The following is a 23,005-nucleotide window of genomic DNA, read 5'->3' as shown; positions in this document are numbered from 1 at the left end:
TAGTGGTTTGAACATAAAAGGGTGCTGTATTTTGTCAAATGCTTTTTCTGCATCTATTGAGATGATCATATGATCCTTTGAGTGTACTGATGTGATGAATTACATTTACTGATTTCCATAGGTTAAATCAACCTTGCATCCCTGGGATGAATCCCACTTGATCATGGTGCACAATCTTTTTGATATGTTTTTGTATTCGATTTGCCAGAATTTTATTAAGAATTTTTGCATCCATGTTCATTAGAGATATTGGTCTGAAGTTTTCTTTCTGTGATGTGTCTTGGCCTGGTTTTGGGATCAGGGTGCTATTGGCCTCATAGAATGAGTTTGGAATTGCTGCCTCTTTCTCTATTTCCTAAAATAAATTGTGGAGTATTCAACTTGACAAAAGAGGTGAAAAATCTATACAATGAAAACCACAGAACCCTAAAGAAAGAAATTAAAGAGGACTTTAGAAGATGAAAAGATCTACCTTGCTCTTGGATAAGCAGAATTAATATTATCAAAATGATCATACTACACACATACATACAGATTTAATGCAATTCTGATCAAAATCCCAATGGCATTCCTCATAAAAATAGAAAAAGCAATCATGAAATTCATCTGGAAAAGTACATGACTGAGAATAGCTAAAGCAATCCTTAGAAGGAAGAGTGAAGCAGGTGGCATCACTATACCAGACCTTCAACTCTACTACAGAGCAATAGTAACAAAAACAGCATGGTATTGGCACCAAAACAGACTGGTAGACCAATGGTACAGAATAAAGAACACAGAGACTAACCCACAAAATTACAATTATCTTATATTAGACAAAGGTGCCAAGAACATGCACTAGAGAAAAAATAGCCTCTTCAACAAATGGTGCTGGGAAAACTGGAAATCTATGTACAAAAAAATGAAATTAAACCCCTGTCTTTCACTATGCATAAAACTCAACTCAAAGTGGATCAAGGACCTAGGAATTAAACCAGAGACTCTGCATCTAATAGAAGAAAAAGTAGATCTTAATCTTCATCCTGTGGGATTAGGCCCCAACTTCCTTAATAAGACTCCTATAACGCAAGAATTAAAACCAAGAATCAATAAATGGGATGGACTCAAACTAAGAAGTTTCTTCTCAGCAAAAGAAACAATCTGAGGGGTGAACAGACAGTCTACATCTGGGAGCAAATTTTTACCCCTCACACATCAGATAGAGCACTAATCTCTAGGGTATATAAAGAACTCAAAAAGCTAAGCACCACACAAACAAATAACCCAATCAACAAATGGGCCAAGGACCTGAACAGACACTTCTCAGAAGAGGATATACAATCAATCAACAAATACATGAAAAAATGTTCATTATCTCTAGCAATTAGAGAAATGCAAATCAAAACTACTCTAAGATATCATCTCATTCCAGTCAGACAAATTACAGTAAGTGTTAGCGAGGATGTGGGGAAAAAGGTACACTCCTACATTGCTGGTGGGACTGCAAATTGGTGTAGCCAATATGGAAAGCAGTATGGAGATTCCTTGGAAATCTGGGAATGGAACCACCATTTGACCCAGCTGTCCCTCTCCTCAGTCTATACCCAAAGGACTTAAACACAGCATACTATAGGGACACAGCCACATCAATGTTTATAGCATCACAATTCACAATAGCTAAACTGTGGAACTAATCCAAATGCCCTTCAACAGATGAATGAATAAAAAAAAAATGTGGCCTATATACACAATGGAATATTACTCAGCAATAATAGAGAATAAAATCATGGCATTTGCAGGTAAACAGATGAAGTTAGAGAAGATAATGCTAAGTGAAGTTAGCCAATTCCAAAAAACCAAATACCAATTTTTTTTTTGACATAAGGAGGCTGATTCAGAGTAGGATAGGGAACAGGAGCATGGGAAGAACAGAGGAACTCTAGATAGGGCAGAGGGGTTAGAGAGGAAGGGAGCGGGCATGTTGTTATTGATGATGATGGAATGTGATGGTCATTACTATCCAAAGTACAAGTATGAAGACACAAATTGGTGTGAGTATACTATGTATATAATCAGAGATATGAAATATTGTGCTCTCTCTCTATATTAAGAATTGTAATGCATTCTGCTGTCAGGTAAAAGAAAAAGGCAAAAAAAAAAAAAAAAAAAAACCAACCCTTCAGCAATACAAATCCAACAATGCATAAAAATTGTGCATCACAGCCAAATGAATTTGTTCCATTTGTGCAAGGTTGCTTCAATGTTTGTGAAATAAATCAATTTATTTTACCATAGTAACATGATAAAGTAATCAAAAAGAGTGTGAACAGGTCAATTGAGGTAAAACAAATTATCTGACAAAATCCAATACCTAAGTAATTGTAAAAAAAAATGTAAGGAGGCAGGAATATCTCAACTTGATAAAATAAATTTATAATTATCATCACACACACACACACACACACACACACACACACACAAAGATAGTATACCATGACCAACTAGTTTTCATCCCAGGGATACAAGGTTGCTTCAACATATGGAAATCAATAAATGTTATTCATCACATAGACTTAAAGACAAGGACCACAGACTATCTCAATAGATGCAGAAAAAGCATTTGACAAAATACAGTATTCATTCATGCTTAAAACACTAGAAAAAATAGGGATAGAAGAAACATACTTAAAAGTTGTAAAAGCTGCCAGGTGTGGCAGTACACACCTGTAATCTCAGCAGCTTGGGAGGCTGAGGCAGCAGGATCGCGAGTTTAAAGCCAACCTCAGTAACAACGAAGCACTAAGCAAGTCAATGAGACCCTGTCTCAAACAAAATACAAAAAAAGAGGTGACGATGTGGCTCAGTGGTTGAGTGCCCAGGAGTCCAATCCCGATACCCCTCCCCTCAAACTGTAAAAGTCATACATAGCAAACTGAAGGCCAACACCATTCTAAATGGAAAAAGAAAATGAAAGCATTCCCTCTAAGAACTGGAACAAGACAAGAACGCCTGCCCTCTTTCACCACTTCTATTCAACATAGTCCTTGAAACTCTAGCCAGAGCAATTAGGAAAAGAAAGAAATTAAAGAAATACAAAAAGAAAAAGAAAAGCTTAAATTATTTCTGTTTTCCAAAAACGTGATCCTTTATTTTGGAGGCCCAAAAAATTCCACACCAGAAAATTTCTAAAACTCAGAAACAAATTAGGCAAAGTAGCAGAATACAAAATAACTTCTAGAAATCAACTGTGTTCCTATACACCAATGAATCAGATAGATAAATTAGAAAATCCATCCCATTCACAATAGCTTCAAAAAAAAATCAAATACTTGGATATCAATCTAAAAAAGAGGTGAAAGACCTCTACAATGAAACTACAAAACACTAAAGAAAGATAAAATGTGATGGACATCATTATCCAAAGTACATGTATGAAGACACGAATTGGTGTCAACATACTTCATATACAAACAGAGATATGAAAAGCTGTGCTGTATATGTGTAATACAAATTGTAATGGATTCCTCTGTCATTTATTTTTTTAAAAAAGTAATAAAAAAAGAAAGGAATTGTGAAAGACCTTAAAAGATAGAAAGACCACCCATATTCTTGGATGGGCAGAATTAGCATTGTCAAAATGGACATACTATCAAAAGTGTTATACAAATTTAATGCAAGTCCTATTAAAATCCCAATGACATTCTTCATAGAACTAGAAAAAGCAATTGTGAAACTCATTTGGAAAAATAAGAGACCCAGAATAGACAAAGCAATCCTTAGCAAGCAAAGTGAAGCAGGTTGCATTACAATACCAGACCTTAAATTATACTACAGAGACACAGTAACAAAAACAGTACGGTATTGGTATCAAAACAGACAAGAAGACCAATGGAATGGAATGGAAGACACAGAGAAAAACTCACATAAATACAGTTATCTCATACTAGACAAAGACACCAAAAATACACATGGACGAAAAGACAACCTTCTCAACAAATAATGCTGGGAAAACTGGAAATCCATGTGTAGCAGAATAAGATTGAACTCCTATCTCTTATCCTGCACAAAACTTAACTCAAAGAAGATCCAGGAAGTAGGCATTAGGCCAGAGACCCTGTGCCTACTAGAAAATGTAGGCCCAAGTCTCCATCGTGTCAGTTTAGAAAACGACTTCCTCAACAATACTCCTAAAACACAAGAAGTAAAATTGAGAATCAGTAAATGGGGTGGCACCAAACTAAAAAGCTTCTTCACAGCAAAGGAAACAATCAAAAGTGCAAAGAAAGAGCCTACAGACTGGGAGAAAGTCTTTGCCATCTGAACCTCAGAAAGAGCATTAATCTCCAGGATATACACAGAACTTAAAAAATTTGACACTAAAAACCAAATATGCCAGTCAATAAATGGGGAAAGGAACTGAACAGGTACTTCTCAGAAGAAGAAATACATATGGTCAACAAATACATGAAAAAATGTTCAACATCTCTAGCAATTAAAAGAAACGAAAATTAAAACAACTCTGAGATTCAATCTCACTCCAGTCAGAATGGCAATCATCAAGAATACAAGCAACAATAAAGGTTAGTGAGGATATAGGGGAAAATGTTCACTCATACATTGCTGATGGGACTTCAGATTGGTGCAAACTTTCTGAAAAGCAGTATGAAGATTCCTCAGAAAACCTGGGATGGATCCAGCATCTGATCTAGTTATCCAAAATCAGCATACTACAGCATACTGCAAGTCTTCCAATCTTATTTGAGATTCCAATACTATAGTTGTATTGCAATGCACACCCTGTGGAAAAGTGTCATTGGCTTTATTTTCTTCCACAAGGAACGAATGATCACTTTCCTTTCTCCCTCCCATTCCAGTCTTTCAGATTCTATAGATTACACCCATGGTCTTCATTTTTCCCCTTTCACACTGAATTAGTTTTCTTTCCTATTCATTTCCTCTTAAGATATCCAAAAATTTCAATGGAACCACTGAATCTCTTGATTGGTTTCTTGGCTGTCCCAACAAGAAGATAATCCCAGCTAGATAATTCCATCTTTAGCTTTGCTTTGCTCCTGGCATTAAGACACAATGATTTCATTTCAAAGAATCCTAGGTAGAACATATAGAGTAAGAACTAAAGCATTTGTGGACAAACATGTGGACTCTGCCTCAGTCCTTGGCACTTACCACACCTGAGTTACACTGGAAACACAGAGATGTCAGAAATCCTTTTTCGGCATCATGACCTCTCAGGGATTACCAAGAAAGGCGATATTGGCTGTTCCCTACAAATTGGTCCTAAGTCTTCCCAGTTTAGAACATGACATTATCATTTATTATTATTTGGCTCAAGCCAAAATTTTAGTTGTCTTGTTTTTTTTCTGTCCCAAACCATATCAAACCCATCAAGTAATCCTGTTGCCTTGAACTTTAGAATATATTCCAAATCCACTGCTTAACATCTGAGTCTGAATCATCGCTTTCTTTCACATGTGGGCTTCTCACAAAGTCTTTGGCCTTCCACACCCAGTCATACCCCCACAGACTATAATAAAGAATGAATCAGATCATATCCTTCCTCTTCTGGACAGATGGGGGATTATTATGTCTCAGCTCTAACACTGTACACAGGTACTGCAGCTTCACTTTCTCCTACTCCTGCCTTGGAATTTCCACTTAGTTCATACAGTACCTCATAAATCCCTGATTATATCTTACACTCATGCCAATCTAGCTTTTTGGTCTTTACTCATATAATCTCCTTTACTTAAAATGGCCTTGCAGTCTCTTCTCCGGGTTCTTTCCAACTTAGTCCTTGTAATTTAGATACGGTATCACTAACTCTAGCAGATACCTGATACCACATCTCTCAATATGTTCTCTACTCAGCACTGTATCTGTTTGCATGTGCACACATCCATCCACACACACATAACTACCCATCCTACTGAACTACCTATCAATTGTGCTTACCTCCTCAGTATTCTCACAATGTCTATACAGATCCTATTATTATATTTATCAGATTCTTTCAAAATTGTTTAAATTACCTTTCTCTTCTATTACATTGTGAACTCCATATGGCAGAGATAATTTGTCACTGGTTTGGAATACTGCACTCCCATTATCTAGCACAAGTCCTATTAAACATTAAGTAGATATTCAATAAATGTTTTAAAATGTATATACCAATCAATGAAATCTTCTTCTTCTAATAGGGAACAAATTAAGGTTCACAAGATCTTTATGATGATTTAGTTCTCAACATTAACCATATAGTTACTGATTATTTGCTATGTCCAAGCATTACTCTAGGCAATGTGAATATAGTAGTGAAAATTTTTAAAAACATTTTTATTTGCTCTTTTTAGATATACATGACAGTAGAGTGTTTTTTGACTTATTATATACACAGGAGTAAAACATTCTAATTAGGGTTCCATCTTGCAGTTGTACATGATGAGGAGGTTCACTGGTCATGTATTCATATATACATATAGGAAAGTTCTGCCCAATTCATTCTCCTATCTTTCCCATCACCCACTTGCCTTCCTTCCCTTTTGACTACTCCAATGAACTTCTATCCTCCCCTACCCTCTTACTGTGTGTCAGCATCCACATATCAGAGAGAACATTCAACCTTTGGTATTTTGGGACTAGCTTATTTCATCGAGTATGATAATCTCTGATTCTATCCATTCACCAGCAAATGCCATCATTTCATTCTTTATGGCTGAGTAATATTCCATTGTGTACCTATGCCACAGTTTCTTGATCCATTCATGTGTTGAAGGGCACTTAGGTTGGTTCCATGGCTTGGCTATTGTGAACTGAGCTGCTATAAACATTGAAGTTGCTGAATTACTCTACTATCCTGATTTTAAATACTTTGGGTATAAACCGTGGAGTGGGATAGCTGAGTCAAAAGGTAATTCTATTCCAAGTTTTCTGAGGGGTTTCCATTACTGCTTTCCAGTATGGCTGTACCAATCTGAAGTTCCACCAGCAATGTATGAATGAACATTTTCCCCCATATCCTTGACAACACTTATTGTTCCTTGTATTCTTGATAATTGCCATTCTGACTAGAATGAGAAGGCATCTCAGTATGGTTTTAATTTGCATTTCTCTAATTACTAGAGATGTTGAATTTTTTTCATATATTTGTTAGTCATTCATATTTCTTCTTATGTCAAGTGCCTGTTCAGTTCTTTTGCCCATTTACTGTTCATTTATTATTATTTTTTTGGTGTTAAGTTTTTTGAATTCTGGAGATTAATGCACTATCTGAGGTATAAGTGGTAAAGATTTTCTCCCACTTTGTAGGTTTTCTCTTCAGTAGTAATAATTTTTGATTTGGAAATTTTAGCCAAAGCAATAAAACATAAATCAGAAAAGGAATTTTTAGCACTGGGAAGAAAATAAATATTAATGTCAGAGATATAACTACAAACAAAATTTTTATTATATAAAGCAAATTGATAAGAAAGTCTTTAGCATTCCCACAAATCTAAGTGTAAAGGTTAGGAAAAATAATTTGTAAAATAGAAGCTGTTACCAGTAAATAGGAAAAGAAAAGTAAGGATTCAATTTTGACCAATACCAAGAACTATGTTGTAAGGTTCACAGGTGACATAATAATGTAAAGAAGTCACAGCAACAAAAGCAGCAACAAAATGTATATCCTTTAGCCTACTGAAACGGTGCCTAATGCCCACTCTGAAAATAATCTGAAGTCTGAACAAAACTACACATGCAGCAATGTCTACAACAGTTAGGAGAGCAAAAACAAACAAGCCCTAATATGATCCACTATATGATGAAACGATGGAAAGAATTAAAACAATCATATGCTAGATATTGAATCCAGGGCCTCACACCCACTGGGAAAGTACTCTGCCTAGATACATCCTGCTATGGTTTGAGTATGAGGTAACTCCTAAGAGCTCAATTGTGCAGGAATATTCAGGGATGAAATTGTTGTATTGTGAGAGCTGTAACCTAAACAGTGGGTTAATTAACTGATATGAATTAACTTGGTGGTAACTGAGCAGGTGAAGTGTGGCTGAAGGAGGTAGGTTACCAGAGGTGTAACTTTGGGTTTTATAATTTTGTATCTGCTGAGTATAGTCCTCTCTCTGCTTTTTGGCTGTCATGTCCTGAACTGCTTTCTTCTGCCATGCCCTTCCACTATCAATCATGTACTCCCTCATCTTGGGCCGAGAGCTATGGAGTGAGTTGACTATGGAATGAACCTCTTTAACCATGAGCTAAAATAAACTTTTCCTCTTTTATATTGTTCTTGTCAGGTCTTTTGGTCACAGTGACACAAAAGATGACTAAAACAGAAATTGGTATGGAGAAATGGTCCTGCTGCTATGACTAACCTGACCATGTGGTTCAGAAGCCTTTGAAGCTGTTTTGTGGAGGGAGGGATACTGAAAGGTTTAGAGATGCAACATGGAAAACCTTTAGAATGTTGTAAACAGAGCTTAATGAGTGATTCTGGTGAGAGCTTAGAAGACCAGAATGCCACCTGGACTGTGGACAGTAAAGATTGAACTCGTGAGGTTTCAAAGGAGAATGACTCTATTCAAAACTGGATTATAGGCCATCCATACTATATTGTGGCAAAGAAATTGTCTAAATTTTGCCTATGTCCTGAGACTTTCTCTGAGGCTTAATTTAAGATGATGGATTATTAATCTGGTGGAAGAAATTTTAAGGCAGCACAGCATGCAGGTGATGAGCTGCTTTCTTCCGCCATGCTGCTTTTCTTCTGCCATGCCCTTCCACTATCATATTGTTCTTGTGCAGGTTTTAGCCAAGTTTATTGTAATAATCAGGAACAGAAATCAGAGCAGAAAGATTTGAAAAACTTGCAGTTTGGTCAGAAAAATTCAAGTAAAACTGGGGCTACAGAAGGTGTGACTATTAAAAACATTATATCCTTCTTGCATACGGGAGCCTAGGAAGTTTTAAAATCATGTTTAGCCACCCAGGCACTCACAGGCTGCTGTAGCCAGGGTCCCAGGAGGCTTGACTACAATAAAAATGTCAGCAGATCTTGGAATCAACCATATGGTGTTAGTTCAGCTGGAATGCAGGAATGTAGAATGCTGGACTGGCTTACACTGAGATTTCAAAGGAAGGCCTGGGAAGCCAGACAAAGTGGAGCAAGGTTGAAATTCCTGCCAGCAGCTCCTGAGAGGGCAAGGTGTAAAGATGTGAGAAGGAAGCTTAAGCTGCAGTAAAGAACCCGAAGACCAAGAGAAGTCACTATTGTGGGATAGCTGCCATGGAAAGCTGCATGAATTCAGCAGAAAAAAGTCAAGAGAGAGGCCAAATGGGCTGAAACTGAAAGGCAAGTGACTCACCCAAGACAGAGATTCAACCAAGAGATTTATTGGGGGACTGCCCGAAGGGGAAGAAAAGGAGAGGTAGAGAGCAGAGTGAGGAGAGAAAGAAAAGGAAGAGGGCAGAGAGCAGAGAGGAAGAGGGCAGAGAGCGTGAGCTTGCAAGCTTTGGCTTAAGAAGGGTTGCATAGGTGACGTGGCGGGTGCGGATTGGCAGGGTGACTTAGGAACAGCGAGTGGACACTGTGTCTCACGGGGACTGGTCGAGAAAACTTTTTAATTTGGCGCCCTTTGGCTTGGCGCCCTTCAGAGAGAAGGGGGAGGGGTAAGCGATTCCATCATGTTCTAGCAAGATGCAAACTTAACTTCAGCAGGGATTCTCCCACATAACCAAGAGAAACCAGCAAGGCCAGAGGGGTAGATCTAAACAAGTCCTATTGGAGAGAACCTCACAATGCCATGTGCCCCAAATGCTGGACATGGAGCTACCAGACGTGTTTACCCAGTTGAATTTTGGTCCTGCTTTGGTCCCATCCATTCTTTCTATGCCACAATTTCTCCCTTGTGGAACAGAAATGTTTACTCTATGGTCATATGATATATTGGATATATGTTGCTTTTAATCCTTATAGGGGAAAACAACTATGAGTTTGCCTTGAGTTTCAGAAGACATTTTGGACTCAGACTTTTGGGTAATGCTTAGAAATGTAAAGATTATGCAGATTCCTGGAAATAGATTAAATGTACTTTGCATGATAAAATGGGCCTGAGCTTTTGGGGGCTGGGGTGGAATGTTATGGTTAGGTATCTCCAAAAAGCTCATGTGTGAGACAATGCAAGAATTTTCAGAGGTGAAGTGATTAGAGTATGAGAGATATAACCTAATCAGTAGATTTAAACCACTGATATGGATTAACTGGATAGTTACTGGGCAGGTGAGGTGTAGCTGGAGGAGGGGGGTCACTGGGGGTATGAATTTATAGTTTATATTTTGTTCCTGGTGAGCAGAATTTTATACTTCCTGGTTACCTTGTCCTCAGCTGCTTTCCTCTGCCATGCCCTTCCACCCTGATGGTCCCCCTCATCTGGGGCCTGGAGATATGAAAGTCAGTTGTCCATGGACTGAAACGCTGAAACTGTGAGCCAAAAGAAACATTTCCTCCTCTCGGTTGCTCTTATCAGGTTTGTCATAGCAACACAAATCTAACTAAAACACATCCTCAGCCCCAACTACAACCGTAGGTAACTATAATAACAACGGATAAAAGATGCAAAGCTCACTCATATTCTTTGTCCAAGAATTTCTATTTCTAGAACTATCCCAAGAACACATCAAAAGAACATATAAGGATGATTTATTTAACTGCCCCAAATGAAAAGCAACCTTAAAACCTCCAGGTAGGAGACGGCTTAAATTATGATGTCCATATAGTGAAATATAAATATATTTAAAAGATGACTGTTTGAGTTTACTGATAGAGAAATTAATGATAATGGGGAAAGTTAGCTTGTACTTATCTCCCATATAAGGATATGTATTCAAACTATCTGGCACAGGGGTTACTAATAAATATTTCTGAATGAATATATAAGTATGTTAAGGAAGGTCCTGGTTGTCTCTTGAAAAACTATCACATTCTTCTCTTTTTTCTGGTCCTCATTATAGGCATCAGAGGTGGTGGTAGAAAATAATCAATCAAATGTGTTCCACCTCCCTTTGCCCCCCAAATACCATCATAGGACATTCCTTAATTTGTTTTAAAAATATGTATATGATTTAGTGAGCTATTTCAAACTTTCACATTCCTTTAGTAGTAAAAGTTGTTTATTCATTAGTTAATGAATGTTGAAACTATGTGATTGAACATGGGGTTCATTATATTACTATATCTTTATATGTGTTTAAATTTTTATAGGTTAATGAGTTTTCTGAGTTATTTATTGTTATGTAATTTCATCACTATTTCGTAATAAAATTAATCCTAGGCAAGGCATTTTAATTCCATATTCATTTTCAGATTGATAGAGCCAAGGTAACATTATATTCAATAAGGATTTGTGATAATTTATTAGAAATAGAGACATAGGGCTCTCTCAGCATCTTGAAGTCAGTAGCCATTTTACCTAAACCCACATTTACTACTCAAGAACAAATGGGAGCATCTAAAGGCCATTGATTTTTTAAAACTGTTCTTGCATCAAGAAAATTTAAATGAATGTAAAAGGCTTTTAGAGGGTGAAGAGTATATAGCCTACAAGGAAAAATATATACAATATGACTCGCCAGGTTCCATTAAAAAAAAAAAAAACTGTTAATCCTTTCAATAATTATTTTTACTTTTTTCAATTAAGCATAAGCTATTTTTGGTGGCATCTAGACTAACTTTAGTCACTATTTAGATAAAGAGTTCCTAATTAAACAGCAGAAGTTTGTAGAGTATTAAGAGCAATGCCCTAAATCACCTCTACCAGCTTATTCATATACTCAACTCAAACACTATTTACCCACCCATCTCTCCTTATAAGTGCCTAAAAAATGCTATTATTGTTTATATAAATTAAGAGTTATTTTTTAAAAAAAACTAATTTTAAAATCTAAACTTCTATAACAACATCTAACACAATTCAGAAAGCTACTTAGAAGTTTGCCAAGTCAGCTTGACCTGACATGTGGGAGCAAAGAAAGCAAGTGATTAACCTGATCATAGAACTGAAATATTCAGCAGAAAAAGTGTTCACTGTTATAACAGTGTTGGGGCACAACTGTGTCCCTACAAAACTCCATTATTGAAGCCCTAAACCCAAATATTTTAAAGACACAATTAAACTAAAATGAGGCCATAAGTGCAGGCCCCAATCCAACTCAACATGTCTTTATATGAGGATGAATGTAGCTACTGACATAGACACCAGGGAAATGTGCACACCAGCAGAGACCCAATAAGACATAGCAAGTACAGTTTTCCAAGAACCAAGGAGAGAGGCCTCAGAGGAAGCCAACCCTGCTAGCAGAATGACCTTGGACTTCTGGCATCCAGGACTGGCAGAAAAAAAATTCTGTTGTTTAAGAAGATGGGATGCCATTTGTGGTATTTTGTTGTACCAGAACAGGCAGACACACAGAATGTATAATTTGTTTGCCCACTAATGAGAAGGTGACCAAGGAAGAAATGGTACTGCTCCTCCTCACACAAGAAATCTCAATTACTGTCATGTGACCCTCTTTCTGTGATATAAATCTTCGTCACTGTGTTAAACTATTATACACTGTAAAAATGTATAGGAATTTATTTAGTCTATTCCATGTTAATGGCTTTTAAGCTATGTTTAGATTTTAGGGATTTCATGCAAAACATTTTAACAATACACTTTACAAGATAATGTTCTTGAAGTAAAAGTTCTAATATCAAGGTATATTTACATTGATGTTTTGACATATTACTGAAGAAAGTAGCAACTTATACTCCTAACATCATTTGTGAATGAGTAGTATTTGCCAATTTTGCTTTGTATTGCTGATACTTAGAATAACAAACTTCTTTCATGTGTTTGGATGTATTGAGTACAGATTTATTTCCTTCTTTTAAGGTGGCAATTTTGAAAGGCCAAATGACTCCAGAGAAATTTATGAAATTATATCTATTTCAGAAATTATATCTATTCACTTCTATCTGGTATCATCTGGCTTGGTGAGCAAAAGCATTCCAGTTAATCTTTCTAGAATACAAAACCCACTGAATGATATGGTACATAAAAGCATGAAGACCTTACAACATATCATTTTTAGGGGAAATATAGGTTTTCCTGTAACTTTACTTTTTCAGCCTATACTCCAATTATGGAGAAAAAAGTGATCAAAAATGAAAATAAAATAATAGAAAAGAGAATAGTAGGGTAAAGAGAGGGTAAGCAAACCAGAATCCAACACTGCATAGGAAGTCTTAAGGTCTCACTAAGTAACCCCTGGAAAACTGTGTGGAGGTCACTGTAGACACCAAGAAATGCTGATCACTTGCTATGGATTCCCTAGAAAGATACTTCCTTTCAAAGTCTAATAAGTTCTGAGATGAATGAGACAAATTTTCTTCTTTTCATGGTAAAAATTTATATCCCATTCAAATCAAAGCAAACATGTATTACTGAAAATAATTTCTGATCTAATAATGAGCATTTCTAATCCTGAAGTTCTAATTCTATTATGTAGTAATTCATGCCTTTCATCCTTCCTCCTTAAGTGATTTTAAAAAATATAAAATTCACATGTATTATTCTATTGTCATAAAATGCCTCTGATTAAAATTATTTTTCTATTAGGAAAAAACCAAAACCAACCATATCTTATAACAGCACACCACTTGGACAAGACTCTTGATGTAGTTATTTCCCTAATTTCCTTACCCCAAATTATTAAAACTTCTTCCAGAAGAATAAACAAGCCATCACAGACAATTTTGTATTTCAGTTACATAAAACCTAGGTCAAATTCTGGCTTTCTTTCTCTGGCATTTCTCTACAATAAGGTAACAAAAATGTTCCTGATAAAAATATCTTTTTTTTTTTTTTTTTTTTGAGAGACAGACTCACAGTTAATAACTGCTAGACTTAATTCTTTGCACTTACCAGGGAGGAAAGATGTGGATAACATCCTGGGGACATCCCTTGAGGTAACATGCAGTCTCCCGAGTAAAGAGAACTTTCAGGCTGGCTCCAGGCTCTGCAGCCACATCCCTGGAAGGGACAGCAGCTGTCGACCCCACTAACTGTTCACACATGGCAACCTGCATGGTGCATTCCTCGTGTAGCTCTAGAATTTTCACAGTTAATACACCAGATTTTCTACCTGGAAGTTGAAGAAAAGAATGAAAGAAGAAATGAAGTCCAAAACATATATGGTTTAAGTGTAAATAAAGTATCAAGAAAAAAATCCACATTCAGATACCTTTTTCCACCTAAGAAAATGGTCTACATACTTTGCAAAATAAAATACAGATTCTATTGCACTCACTGTAACATCTTTCTTTAATCCAAACAGAACTGAATGTTTCATTTAATATATTCATTTTAGGGCTGGGGTTGTGGTTCAGTGGTAAAGCGCTCGCCTAGCATGTGTGATGCACTGGGTTTGATCCTCAGCACCATATAAAACAATAAATAAACAAAATAAAGGTGTTGTGTCCATCAACAATTAAAAAAGAAATCTTTATACACACACACACACACACACACACACATTCATTTTAAGCAACACAAAACAAAGTCTTCTATCATGAAGAAATAGTCCTGTGCATATGGAAACTTCAGACCAATTATTTCATGGGATGTTTTTACTCTCAAACTTGAACTTTTTTGATAACAACGGCAAAGAGTATATGGATACTGTTGCTCCTTCTCTCTTATACCTTCCCCCCTTTATTACTTGTTTTGATTCTCTGCTTTGAAACTATGTATATTGCTGGTTGGCTGCAGCGGTTCTGATGATCATGAAGGTTAAAAGCTGAGGATCTACACAGACCGCTGGGTCTAAGGACTCTGGATTTAAATGGGTGAAATTCATTTTGGATTTGCATACTGGCTCTCTTATAAAACTGGCCAATTACATATCATTTCAGTCTCTCAGTTTTCTCATGTATGAAAAAGAAATCATAATACCTACCCCAGTGAACATCTGGGGAATGAGATAAAAAGTTCTACATGGTACTTCCAGTGAATGAACCAGATCAGCATGTATCAATAGAGAAATCTCAAAATAAGAGGTGACAAACCAAATATACCAACTATTACACATTGTAATGTAATTTAATAAAACCACAGAAACCAATACAATATTGTTTATGGATATGTATGTCCTACAAATAGAAATGCAGAATAGAAGGACTCAAGAAAAGCCATGGTAGCTGATGTATCTGAGGAGAAAAAGAGAAGGTGACTTAGGAAGGGAGCTGGGGATTTCAAATTTATCTGATATATTGTTTGTATTGAAAAAATATATAAAATGGGAGTTCATATCCCACTTGAATCAAAGTGTGAAATATGATATATCAAGAACTATGTAATGTTTTGAACAACCTACAATAAAAATTAATTAATTTTTTTTTATTTTTTTATTTTATTTTTTTATTGGTTATTCAAAACATTACAAAGATTTCAGAATCACATCGGTTACACATCCACATTTTTACATAATACCATAATAGTAACTGTTGTATTCTGCTACCTTTCCTATCCTCTACTATCCCCCCTCCCCTCCCCTCCCATCTTCTCTCTCTACCCCATCTACTGTAATTCATTTCTCTCCTTATTTTTTTCCCATTCCCCTCACAAACTCTTATATGTAATTTTGTATAACAATGAGGGTCTCCTTCCATTTCCAAGCAATTTCCCTTTTCTCTCCCTTTCCCTCCCACTTCATGACTCTGCTTAATGTTAATCTTTTCCTCCTGCTCTTCCTCCCTGCTCTGTTCTTGGTTGCTCTCATTATATCAAAGAAGACATTTGGCATTTGTTTTTTAGGGATTGGCTAGCTTCACTTAGCATAATCTGCTCTAGTGCCATCCATTTCCCTGCAAATTCCATGATTTTGTCATTTCTTAGTGCTGCGTAGTACTCCATTGTGTATAAATGCCACATTTTTTTTATCCATTCATCTATTGAGGGGCATCGGGGTTGGTTCCACAGTCTAGCTATTGTGAATTGTGCTGCTATGAACATCAATGTGGCAGTATCCCTGTAGTACGCTCTTTTGAGGTCTTCAGGGAATAGTCCGAGAAGGGCAATAGCTGGGTCAAATTGTGGTTCCATTCCCAGCTTTCCCAGGAATCTCCATACTGCTTTCCATATTGGCCTCACCATTTTGCAGTCCCACCAGCAATGTATAAGAGTACCCTTTTCCCCACATCCTCGCCAGCACTTGTTATTGTTTGACTTCATAATGGCTGCCAATCTTACTGGAGTGAGATGGTATCTTAGGGTGGTTTTGATTTGCATTTCTCTGACTGCTAGAGATGGTGAGCATTTTTTCATGTACTTGTTGATTGATTGTATGTCCTCCTCTGAGAAGTGTCTGTTCAGGTCTTTGGCCCATTTGTTGATTGGGTTATTTGTTTTCTTATTGTTTAATTTTTTGAGTTCTTTGTATACTCTGGATATTAGGGCTCTATCTGAAGTGTGAGGAGTAAAAATTTGTTCCCATGATGTAGGCTCCCTATTTACCTCTCTTATTTTTTCTCTTGCTGAGAAAAAACTTTTTAGTTTAAGTAAGTCCCATTTGTTGATTCTTGTTTTTAACTCTTGTGCTATGGGTGTCCTATTAAGGAATTTGGAGCCCGACCCCACAATATGTAGATCGGAGCCAACCTTTTCATCTATCAGACGCATAGTCTCTGATTTGATATCAAGGTCCTTGATCCATTTTGAGTTAACTTTTGTGCATGGCGAGAGGAGGGGATTCAGTTTCATTTTATTGCATATGGATTTCCAGTTTTCCCAGCACCATTTGTTGAAGATGCTATTCTTCCTCCATTGCATGCTTTTAGCCCCTTTATCGAATATAAGATAGTTGTAATTTTGTGGATTGGTTTCTGTGTCCTCTATTCTATACCATTGGTCCACCCGCCTGTTTTGGTACCAGTACCATGCTGTTTTTGTTACTATTGCTTTGTAGTACAGTTTGAAATCTGGTATCGCTACACCTCCTGATTCACACTTCCTGCTTAGAATTGCTTTTGCTATTCTGGGTCTTTTATTTTTCCATATGAATTTCATGATTGCTTTCTCTATTTCTACAAGAAATGCCGTTGGGATTTTGATTGGCATTGCATTGAACCTATAGAGAACTTTTGGTAATATTGCCATTTTGATGATGTTAGTTCTGCCTATCCATGAACAGGGTATATTTTTCCATCTTCTGAGATCTTCTTCTATTTCTCTTTTTAGGGTTCTGTAGTTTTCATTGTATAAATCTTTCACCTCTTTTGTTAGGTTGATTCCCAAGTATTTTATTTTTTTTGAGGATATTGTGAATGGGGTAGATGTCCTCATTTCCAGTTCAGAAGATTTGTCGCTGATATACAGGAATGCCTTTGATTTATGCGTGTTGATTTTATATCCAGCCACTTTGCTGAATTCATTTATTAGCTCTAGTAGTTTCTTTGTAGACCCTTTTGTGTCTTCTAGGTATAGGATCATATCATCCGCAAATAGTGATAATTTAAGTTCTTCTTTTCCTATTTTTATGCCTTTAATTTCTTTCGTCTGTCTAATTGCTCTGGCTAAAAATTAATTTAAAAAAAAAGAAAAAATATAAGAAGCAAAAGACAAAAGATTACCATGTGTTATTACTTCTAGGTAGTGAGTACACATATTTTTTTATTACTCTCTATGCTACTTTTTTTTTTGGCAGGGGGGTTGGGTACCAAGGATAGAACTCAGTTTAACCACTGAGCCACATCCTCAACCCTTTTTATTATTATTATTTTTATTTAGAGACAGAGTCTCGCTGAGTTGCTTAGGGACTCACTAAGTTTTTGAGGCTGACCTTGAACTCAAGATCCTCCTGCCTATGGGGTTAGAAATGATGGTGGAACGTGATGATCATTATTATCCAAAGTACAAGTATAAAGACACGAATTGGTGTGAACATACTTTGTATACAACCAGAGATATGAAAAATTGTGCTCTATATATGTATTAAGAATTGTAATGCATTCTGCTGTCATATATAAATTTTAAAGATTTAATAAAAAATAAAAGATCCTCCTGCCTTAGCCTTCTGAGCCGCTGAGATTACAGGCATGTGCCACCACGCCTGGCTTTCTATGCTATTTTAATTTTTAAAAAATATATGAATTCAATGACAGTAACAAAAGTGAAATATCTACCCTAATGTCTGGTTGATAAATAGACATTCCCTAAGGTAAATTTCTATAGCATTCAACCCAAATGTTTAACAGTAAACAATAAAAGAAAAAATTTAGATAGTGCCAATTTTTTAGATTTTTAGTTTAATTTCATTTTTCTTTCTCCCTCTCACATTTGCTTCATTCATTTCCACTCGATCCCAAACTTTTCATTCTTCCTTTGTCTAAGTGCCAACGGCATGTATCCACATATTGAGCTAGGCCACATGCCTCTCCAAAGCACTGTCCTATATTACTGTTTATCAAGATCTGTGTCTATCTTGGTACTTTTTTAAGGTAAGGTAGTTGGAATGGGGGAAGGATATGAACAAGCACAATGTTAAGCGGTTTGCTGGTTACTAGGGGGAAGGGAATAAAGGTATAATAACAAGTATCTAAGTAAAGTGCTGATTAGGAAGTGAACACACAGTTGTTCTGCCACAATGTGTCTTTAATGGAAAGTAGCTGCACTTTAGTTGGTAAAGAGGAAAAGAAGTCAGGATCACATGAAGGTCATTTTGGTTCAAAGTTTTCCCCTGCAGGGGAGCTAGAGCAGTGGGTGGAGAATTGGAGTCTTTGGAAACAAAGGGAAAAGTCCCAGATGAAGGGCTGCAGTGGCCAAAGGAACATTTCTGGACAAATTTTCTGAACTGTTAAAACTTGTGCCTATATTCTGGGTTCATTCCCAACACTGTGCAGGCCTGCTGCTAGCCCCATATCAAGGTGAGGTGGCCCAGTTGAACATAGGCTCTTGGTCCTGTGCACTTGGGTATTTGTTGTGCATTCACAGTTACTTGTCCAAGCAGCACAAGTCCTCTCTTCAGGTATCCATTCTTGCCTTATGTGGCGTAGGTTAAAATGCAATATAGATATTCAGTGGTCTGCTCCAACCTTAAGAGTCCACAGGGACCCTGAGGGATTTTTATAAAAGACAGGCTCTTACAGAAACACACAAATAGTATTACAGCAGCAATATCTATGTATCTAAGATGAACCACACTGTCACTGACTAGTTTCTTTGAAAATTACTAAGATCAATTCTAGCAATATTCCCCAAACTATGAATTCTGCTCAAGATCTGTAGCACAAATAACTTATAAAATAACAAGTTATTTTATGATGTTGACTGTCACCATGGTGCTGTACACCACAGCTTGCTTAGTGACTAAACAGGCTTGGGTAGCTGTGATGAACAATGTCATTATGTTCCCAGCATCAAGCAGAGGAGAGCATTCAGCTTGTGTCCACATAGGCAGGCAACCTTCCAGGGTCCTTGGGAGAAACCAGTGCCTGCCTTTCCAGAAAAAAACAAAACAGTGAAGTTCCCTCTTCTCTGAGGGAGCAAAAAGCATGGGCAACAGCCAAATTACGTGCTTGAGGCAAGTATTTAATCCAAGAAGAGATAGTCATTTTACAAACAGAAGAGTATTTTACAATTAGATGAATGATATATAAAAGACCATTTCTGTGCCACCAAGGAAACATTCTCCTATAAATGCTGTGAGCCTCAGCCAAAATATCACCTCATCCAGAAAATGTTTCCTGAATTCCAGCCAGAAGCAATTATTTCTCCCCTTTGAAATCCTCAAATATCTTTATTTATCTCACTATTAAGAGTGGCTTCCCAAGAGAGCTGCAATCTGGGAGACAACACAAAGAGCCCACAGCATAGTGCCTGGCCCAGCATATATCCAATAATGGTACCCAGCATCATTATCATCAGGTTTTCAAGGAATTTTCAAGTAAATTCTCTTACATAATCCATAACAACCCTATAAAACAGGTAAGGAAGATATTAGTCCCTTTCTTTGAAAGAGGAGAAAACTGAAAATTTAAGCTGTCCACAGACTTCTTAAGGACAAAGGGTTACTGGTAGGCCCATTCTTAGAAACTGAGTCTCCTTATAAACTAAGAGTCAATATGCCTCTTGAGTAAATGCTAATTAGAAATAGAAAATTGTAAGCAATGCTCTTCCCCATACTTTAAGATGCTAAAACAAAGGGCTTGTTTAAAATGTAACAAAAGAGAGCACATAAGGTTAAGAAATGGCTCCATAAGGCCTATCACTGTGGCTAGAAAGGGTAAAGATTTCAACAGAACTTGCACTGAGAAAAAGAGAACACACTGTCGAATACTGAATATCAAAGAGAAAGTACCACATTAATACACAACAGTAATAACCTTAAATGATTAAGAGGAGCAGAAAAACTCATATGGAAGATATAACATAAGATCTAGTAATTTCTATTCACATATATGCCTAGCAGATTAAACAGTCCTTAGTTAAATATGCACAATATTTAACATCAAGGCTAGCATTTACTGAATGAATTCATGAATTAGGGATTTTTTCTCACTGTGCTAACCCCCCCCCCCAAAAAAAAGTCATCATTGGTTTTAAACAATCAAGAGGCCACAAAAAAATCGAGTGATATAAGAACAAAATCTACTGGTGATTACTGAGATCAATGAATTGAAATATACAGGTAGCCAGCGCCCATTTATATACATGTCAACTCAAATTCTCTACGTGGATTCTGTTAATGAATTAACATGTATTATGAGGATAATGAATGTTATACAAAAAGCAAAGTGAAGCAAGTTAATACATGGGGAGAAAATTTGAAATCATTCTTCTATAGGGGTCAGGAACTTCTGTAAGTTTTTTTCTAACAGAAATATTGTTCATGACAGTTGCCACTACTAACATTAAATTGTCCATTTAATTATCAAAACATTGACCACATGGTAATTTAGAATTTTCCTTCTACATTATTACTCTTTATCTTTTTTATTTTCACAGATATCTCAATATGCTCACCTATCCAGTATTCTGCCTTAAAAATGTCTTACTATTCCCAAAATTGGCAATTTTTCCCTTCTTTAGGTCAATTCATCAACAAGTGTCCATGTTCCTTTTCCACTTACTCTTCACCTAGCATATAAGTATATTCTCTCTTGCTCTCTCTCACTCACACACACACACAAACACAACTTGTATATGAACAGGAGGTCAGCGACAGACATCAGAGGACTTTAAAATCTACCTGCTTTCCCTGCAAACAGGATCTCTGTCCTTAATAAGCATTCTGACACTGGTCTCCACCAGCTGTTATTATTCTGTTATTATTCTCTTTGTTGTACTCATGCTGAATTACCAAGCTATAATCATTAATCATTTCATATTTTAGTCTTTTTAAAACAGAATGTTAAAGTTCTACTAAAAAAATATATACTACCAAAATATTAATCACTGAGACATCCCAGCCCTTTTTGTTAGGATCTCAATAAGTTGCTAAGGTTAGCTTTGAACTCATGATTCTCCTGCTTCAGCCTCATGAGCCACTGGGATTACAGGTGTGTGCCACTGTGCTCAGCCCCAAATGGTTTTATTTGTGGGTAATTCTGAGTTACTTGTGCAATCTTAAATAAAATCTTTAACCAACTCCGTTTCCTGTTCAATTATCTTTTGGTAGTTACCTATGGACTCTTAACATTGTCAAATGAAGAAGACTTATAATCCTTTCTAAGTTTTCCTCCTCAAACAACCACACAATTTTAATTCAATTTTCATGTGAAGGTTAATGTTCATATTGTGTCCTTTATCTATGCCAAAATCTCTGTGCTTTGGACAAAAAAGTAGAAAAAACAATCAACAAGTTTACATTGGCACCATTATATAAACAAAATTAAATGCCTGACTAAATTCCCAAGGTTGTGTCTCAATTAGAATATCCAAGCCTCAAGTCAAATGATTTCACAGTAATCATGCCTATGATCAATTAGACTCTCTAAATGCCAAAAGAAAAAGAACTGTATTCTGGTGGCCTCAATATCCCTATTAGATGTCTCAGTTTTCCCCCAAATTAATTTCATTTTTTCAGAGAATAGCCTGCTTGTGTTCTCCCTGGAACCAACCTCAGTCAACCTGAGTTTGGGCAGCAAGGAAAGAAAATCAGATCAGAATGGTCAAGATGGAAGGAGACAGTTTATTTATACCATCATATGTGAACTTGGGTATTTCCTGAGTGTGATGGAAAGTCAACAGGGAAAGCAAATGATGAGCTCTGCTAAGAACAAATTGAAGGGGACTATGGAAGAAGTAGGAGAAAAAGTTGGGAGATTCCTGCAGTAATCTAGGAGAAATGGTAATGGCTGAGACATGGAGAGAGACAGAGAGATGAGAAATTAGATAATCTTTGAAAGCAGATCCAATAAGACTTGTTGATGGACTAGGAGTAGACAAGAGAGAGAAAGCAGTCAAGAACAACTCCAGTGTTTGGCCTGAGCAAGAACAAGGATAGAGCTCAGTTGGGCGTCCTAATTAAATATAATAATACTAAAAATACAAAAAAGAAAGAAAAGGATAGAGTTAACATTTACTGAGATAAGAAAGATCTCTAGATGAACCGGTTTCTTTTCTGGGGACTGGTAGTAGTGGATGGTGGGAGAATATTTGTACCAAGACATTATTTTTGGATAAATTAAGATTGAGATGCTTCTTGTTTATTACAATAGCCTAGTTTCAACTAATTTTTCCAGTCTAGTATCTGACTTTCCCAACCTATTTTTCATAAGGCCCACTAGAATGATCTTTTTATGTATTGTTTTAATGATAGTCACCCTGTACTTGAGTCCTTCAATGGCTCTCCAGTGGATAAAATCCAAACTCAGGTATTTTCTATTATAGAAAAAGCCCTTTGTTAACTGTTAACTTCTTACTACTCTAGTCTCAAATTTTATAGTTCCATTCAAGCAACTTAAAATTATTTCTGT

At 36.5% G+C, this 23,005-nt stretch overlaps 1 protein-coding gene across 4 annotated transcripts in view; it reads right to left on the bottom strand.

The window, feature by feature from the left end:
* Spidr (scaffold protein involved in DNA repair) overlaps positions 1-23,005 on the bottom strand; it is a 384,856-nt gene that overhangs the window by 204,912 nt on the left and 156,939 nt on the right. For all 4 annotated transcript variants that reach the window (XM_076835428.1, XM_076835429.1, XM_076835431.1 and 1 more), the window contains one exon: positions 13,956-14,175. In XM_076835428.1, coding sequence (XP_076691543.1) covers positions 13,956-14,175 — 220 coding nt within the window. The remainder of the gene's footprint in view (positions 1-13,955; positions 14,176-23,005) is intronic.

Source organism: Callospermophilus lateralis, chromosome 16 (genome assembly GCF_048772815.1).
Source record: "Callospermophilus lateralis isolate mCalLat2 chromosome 16, mCalLat2.hap1, whole genome shotgun sequence".
Lineage (NCBI taxonomy): Eukaryota > Metazoa > Chordata > Mammalia > Rodentia > Sciuridae > Callospermophilus > Callospermophilus lateralis.
This window is presented reverse-complemented; position numbering and strand designations above follow the sequence as displayed.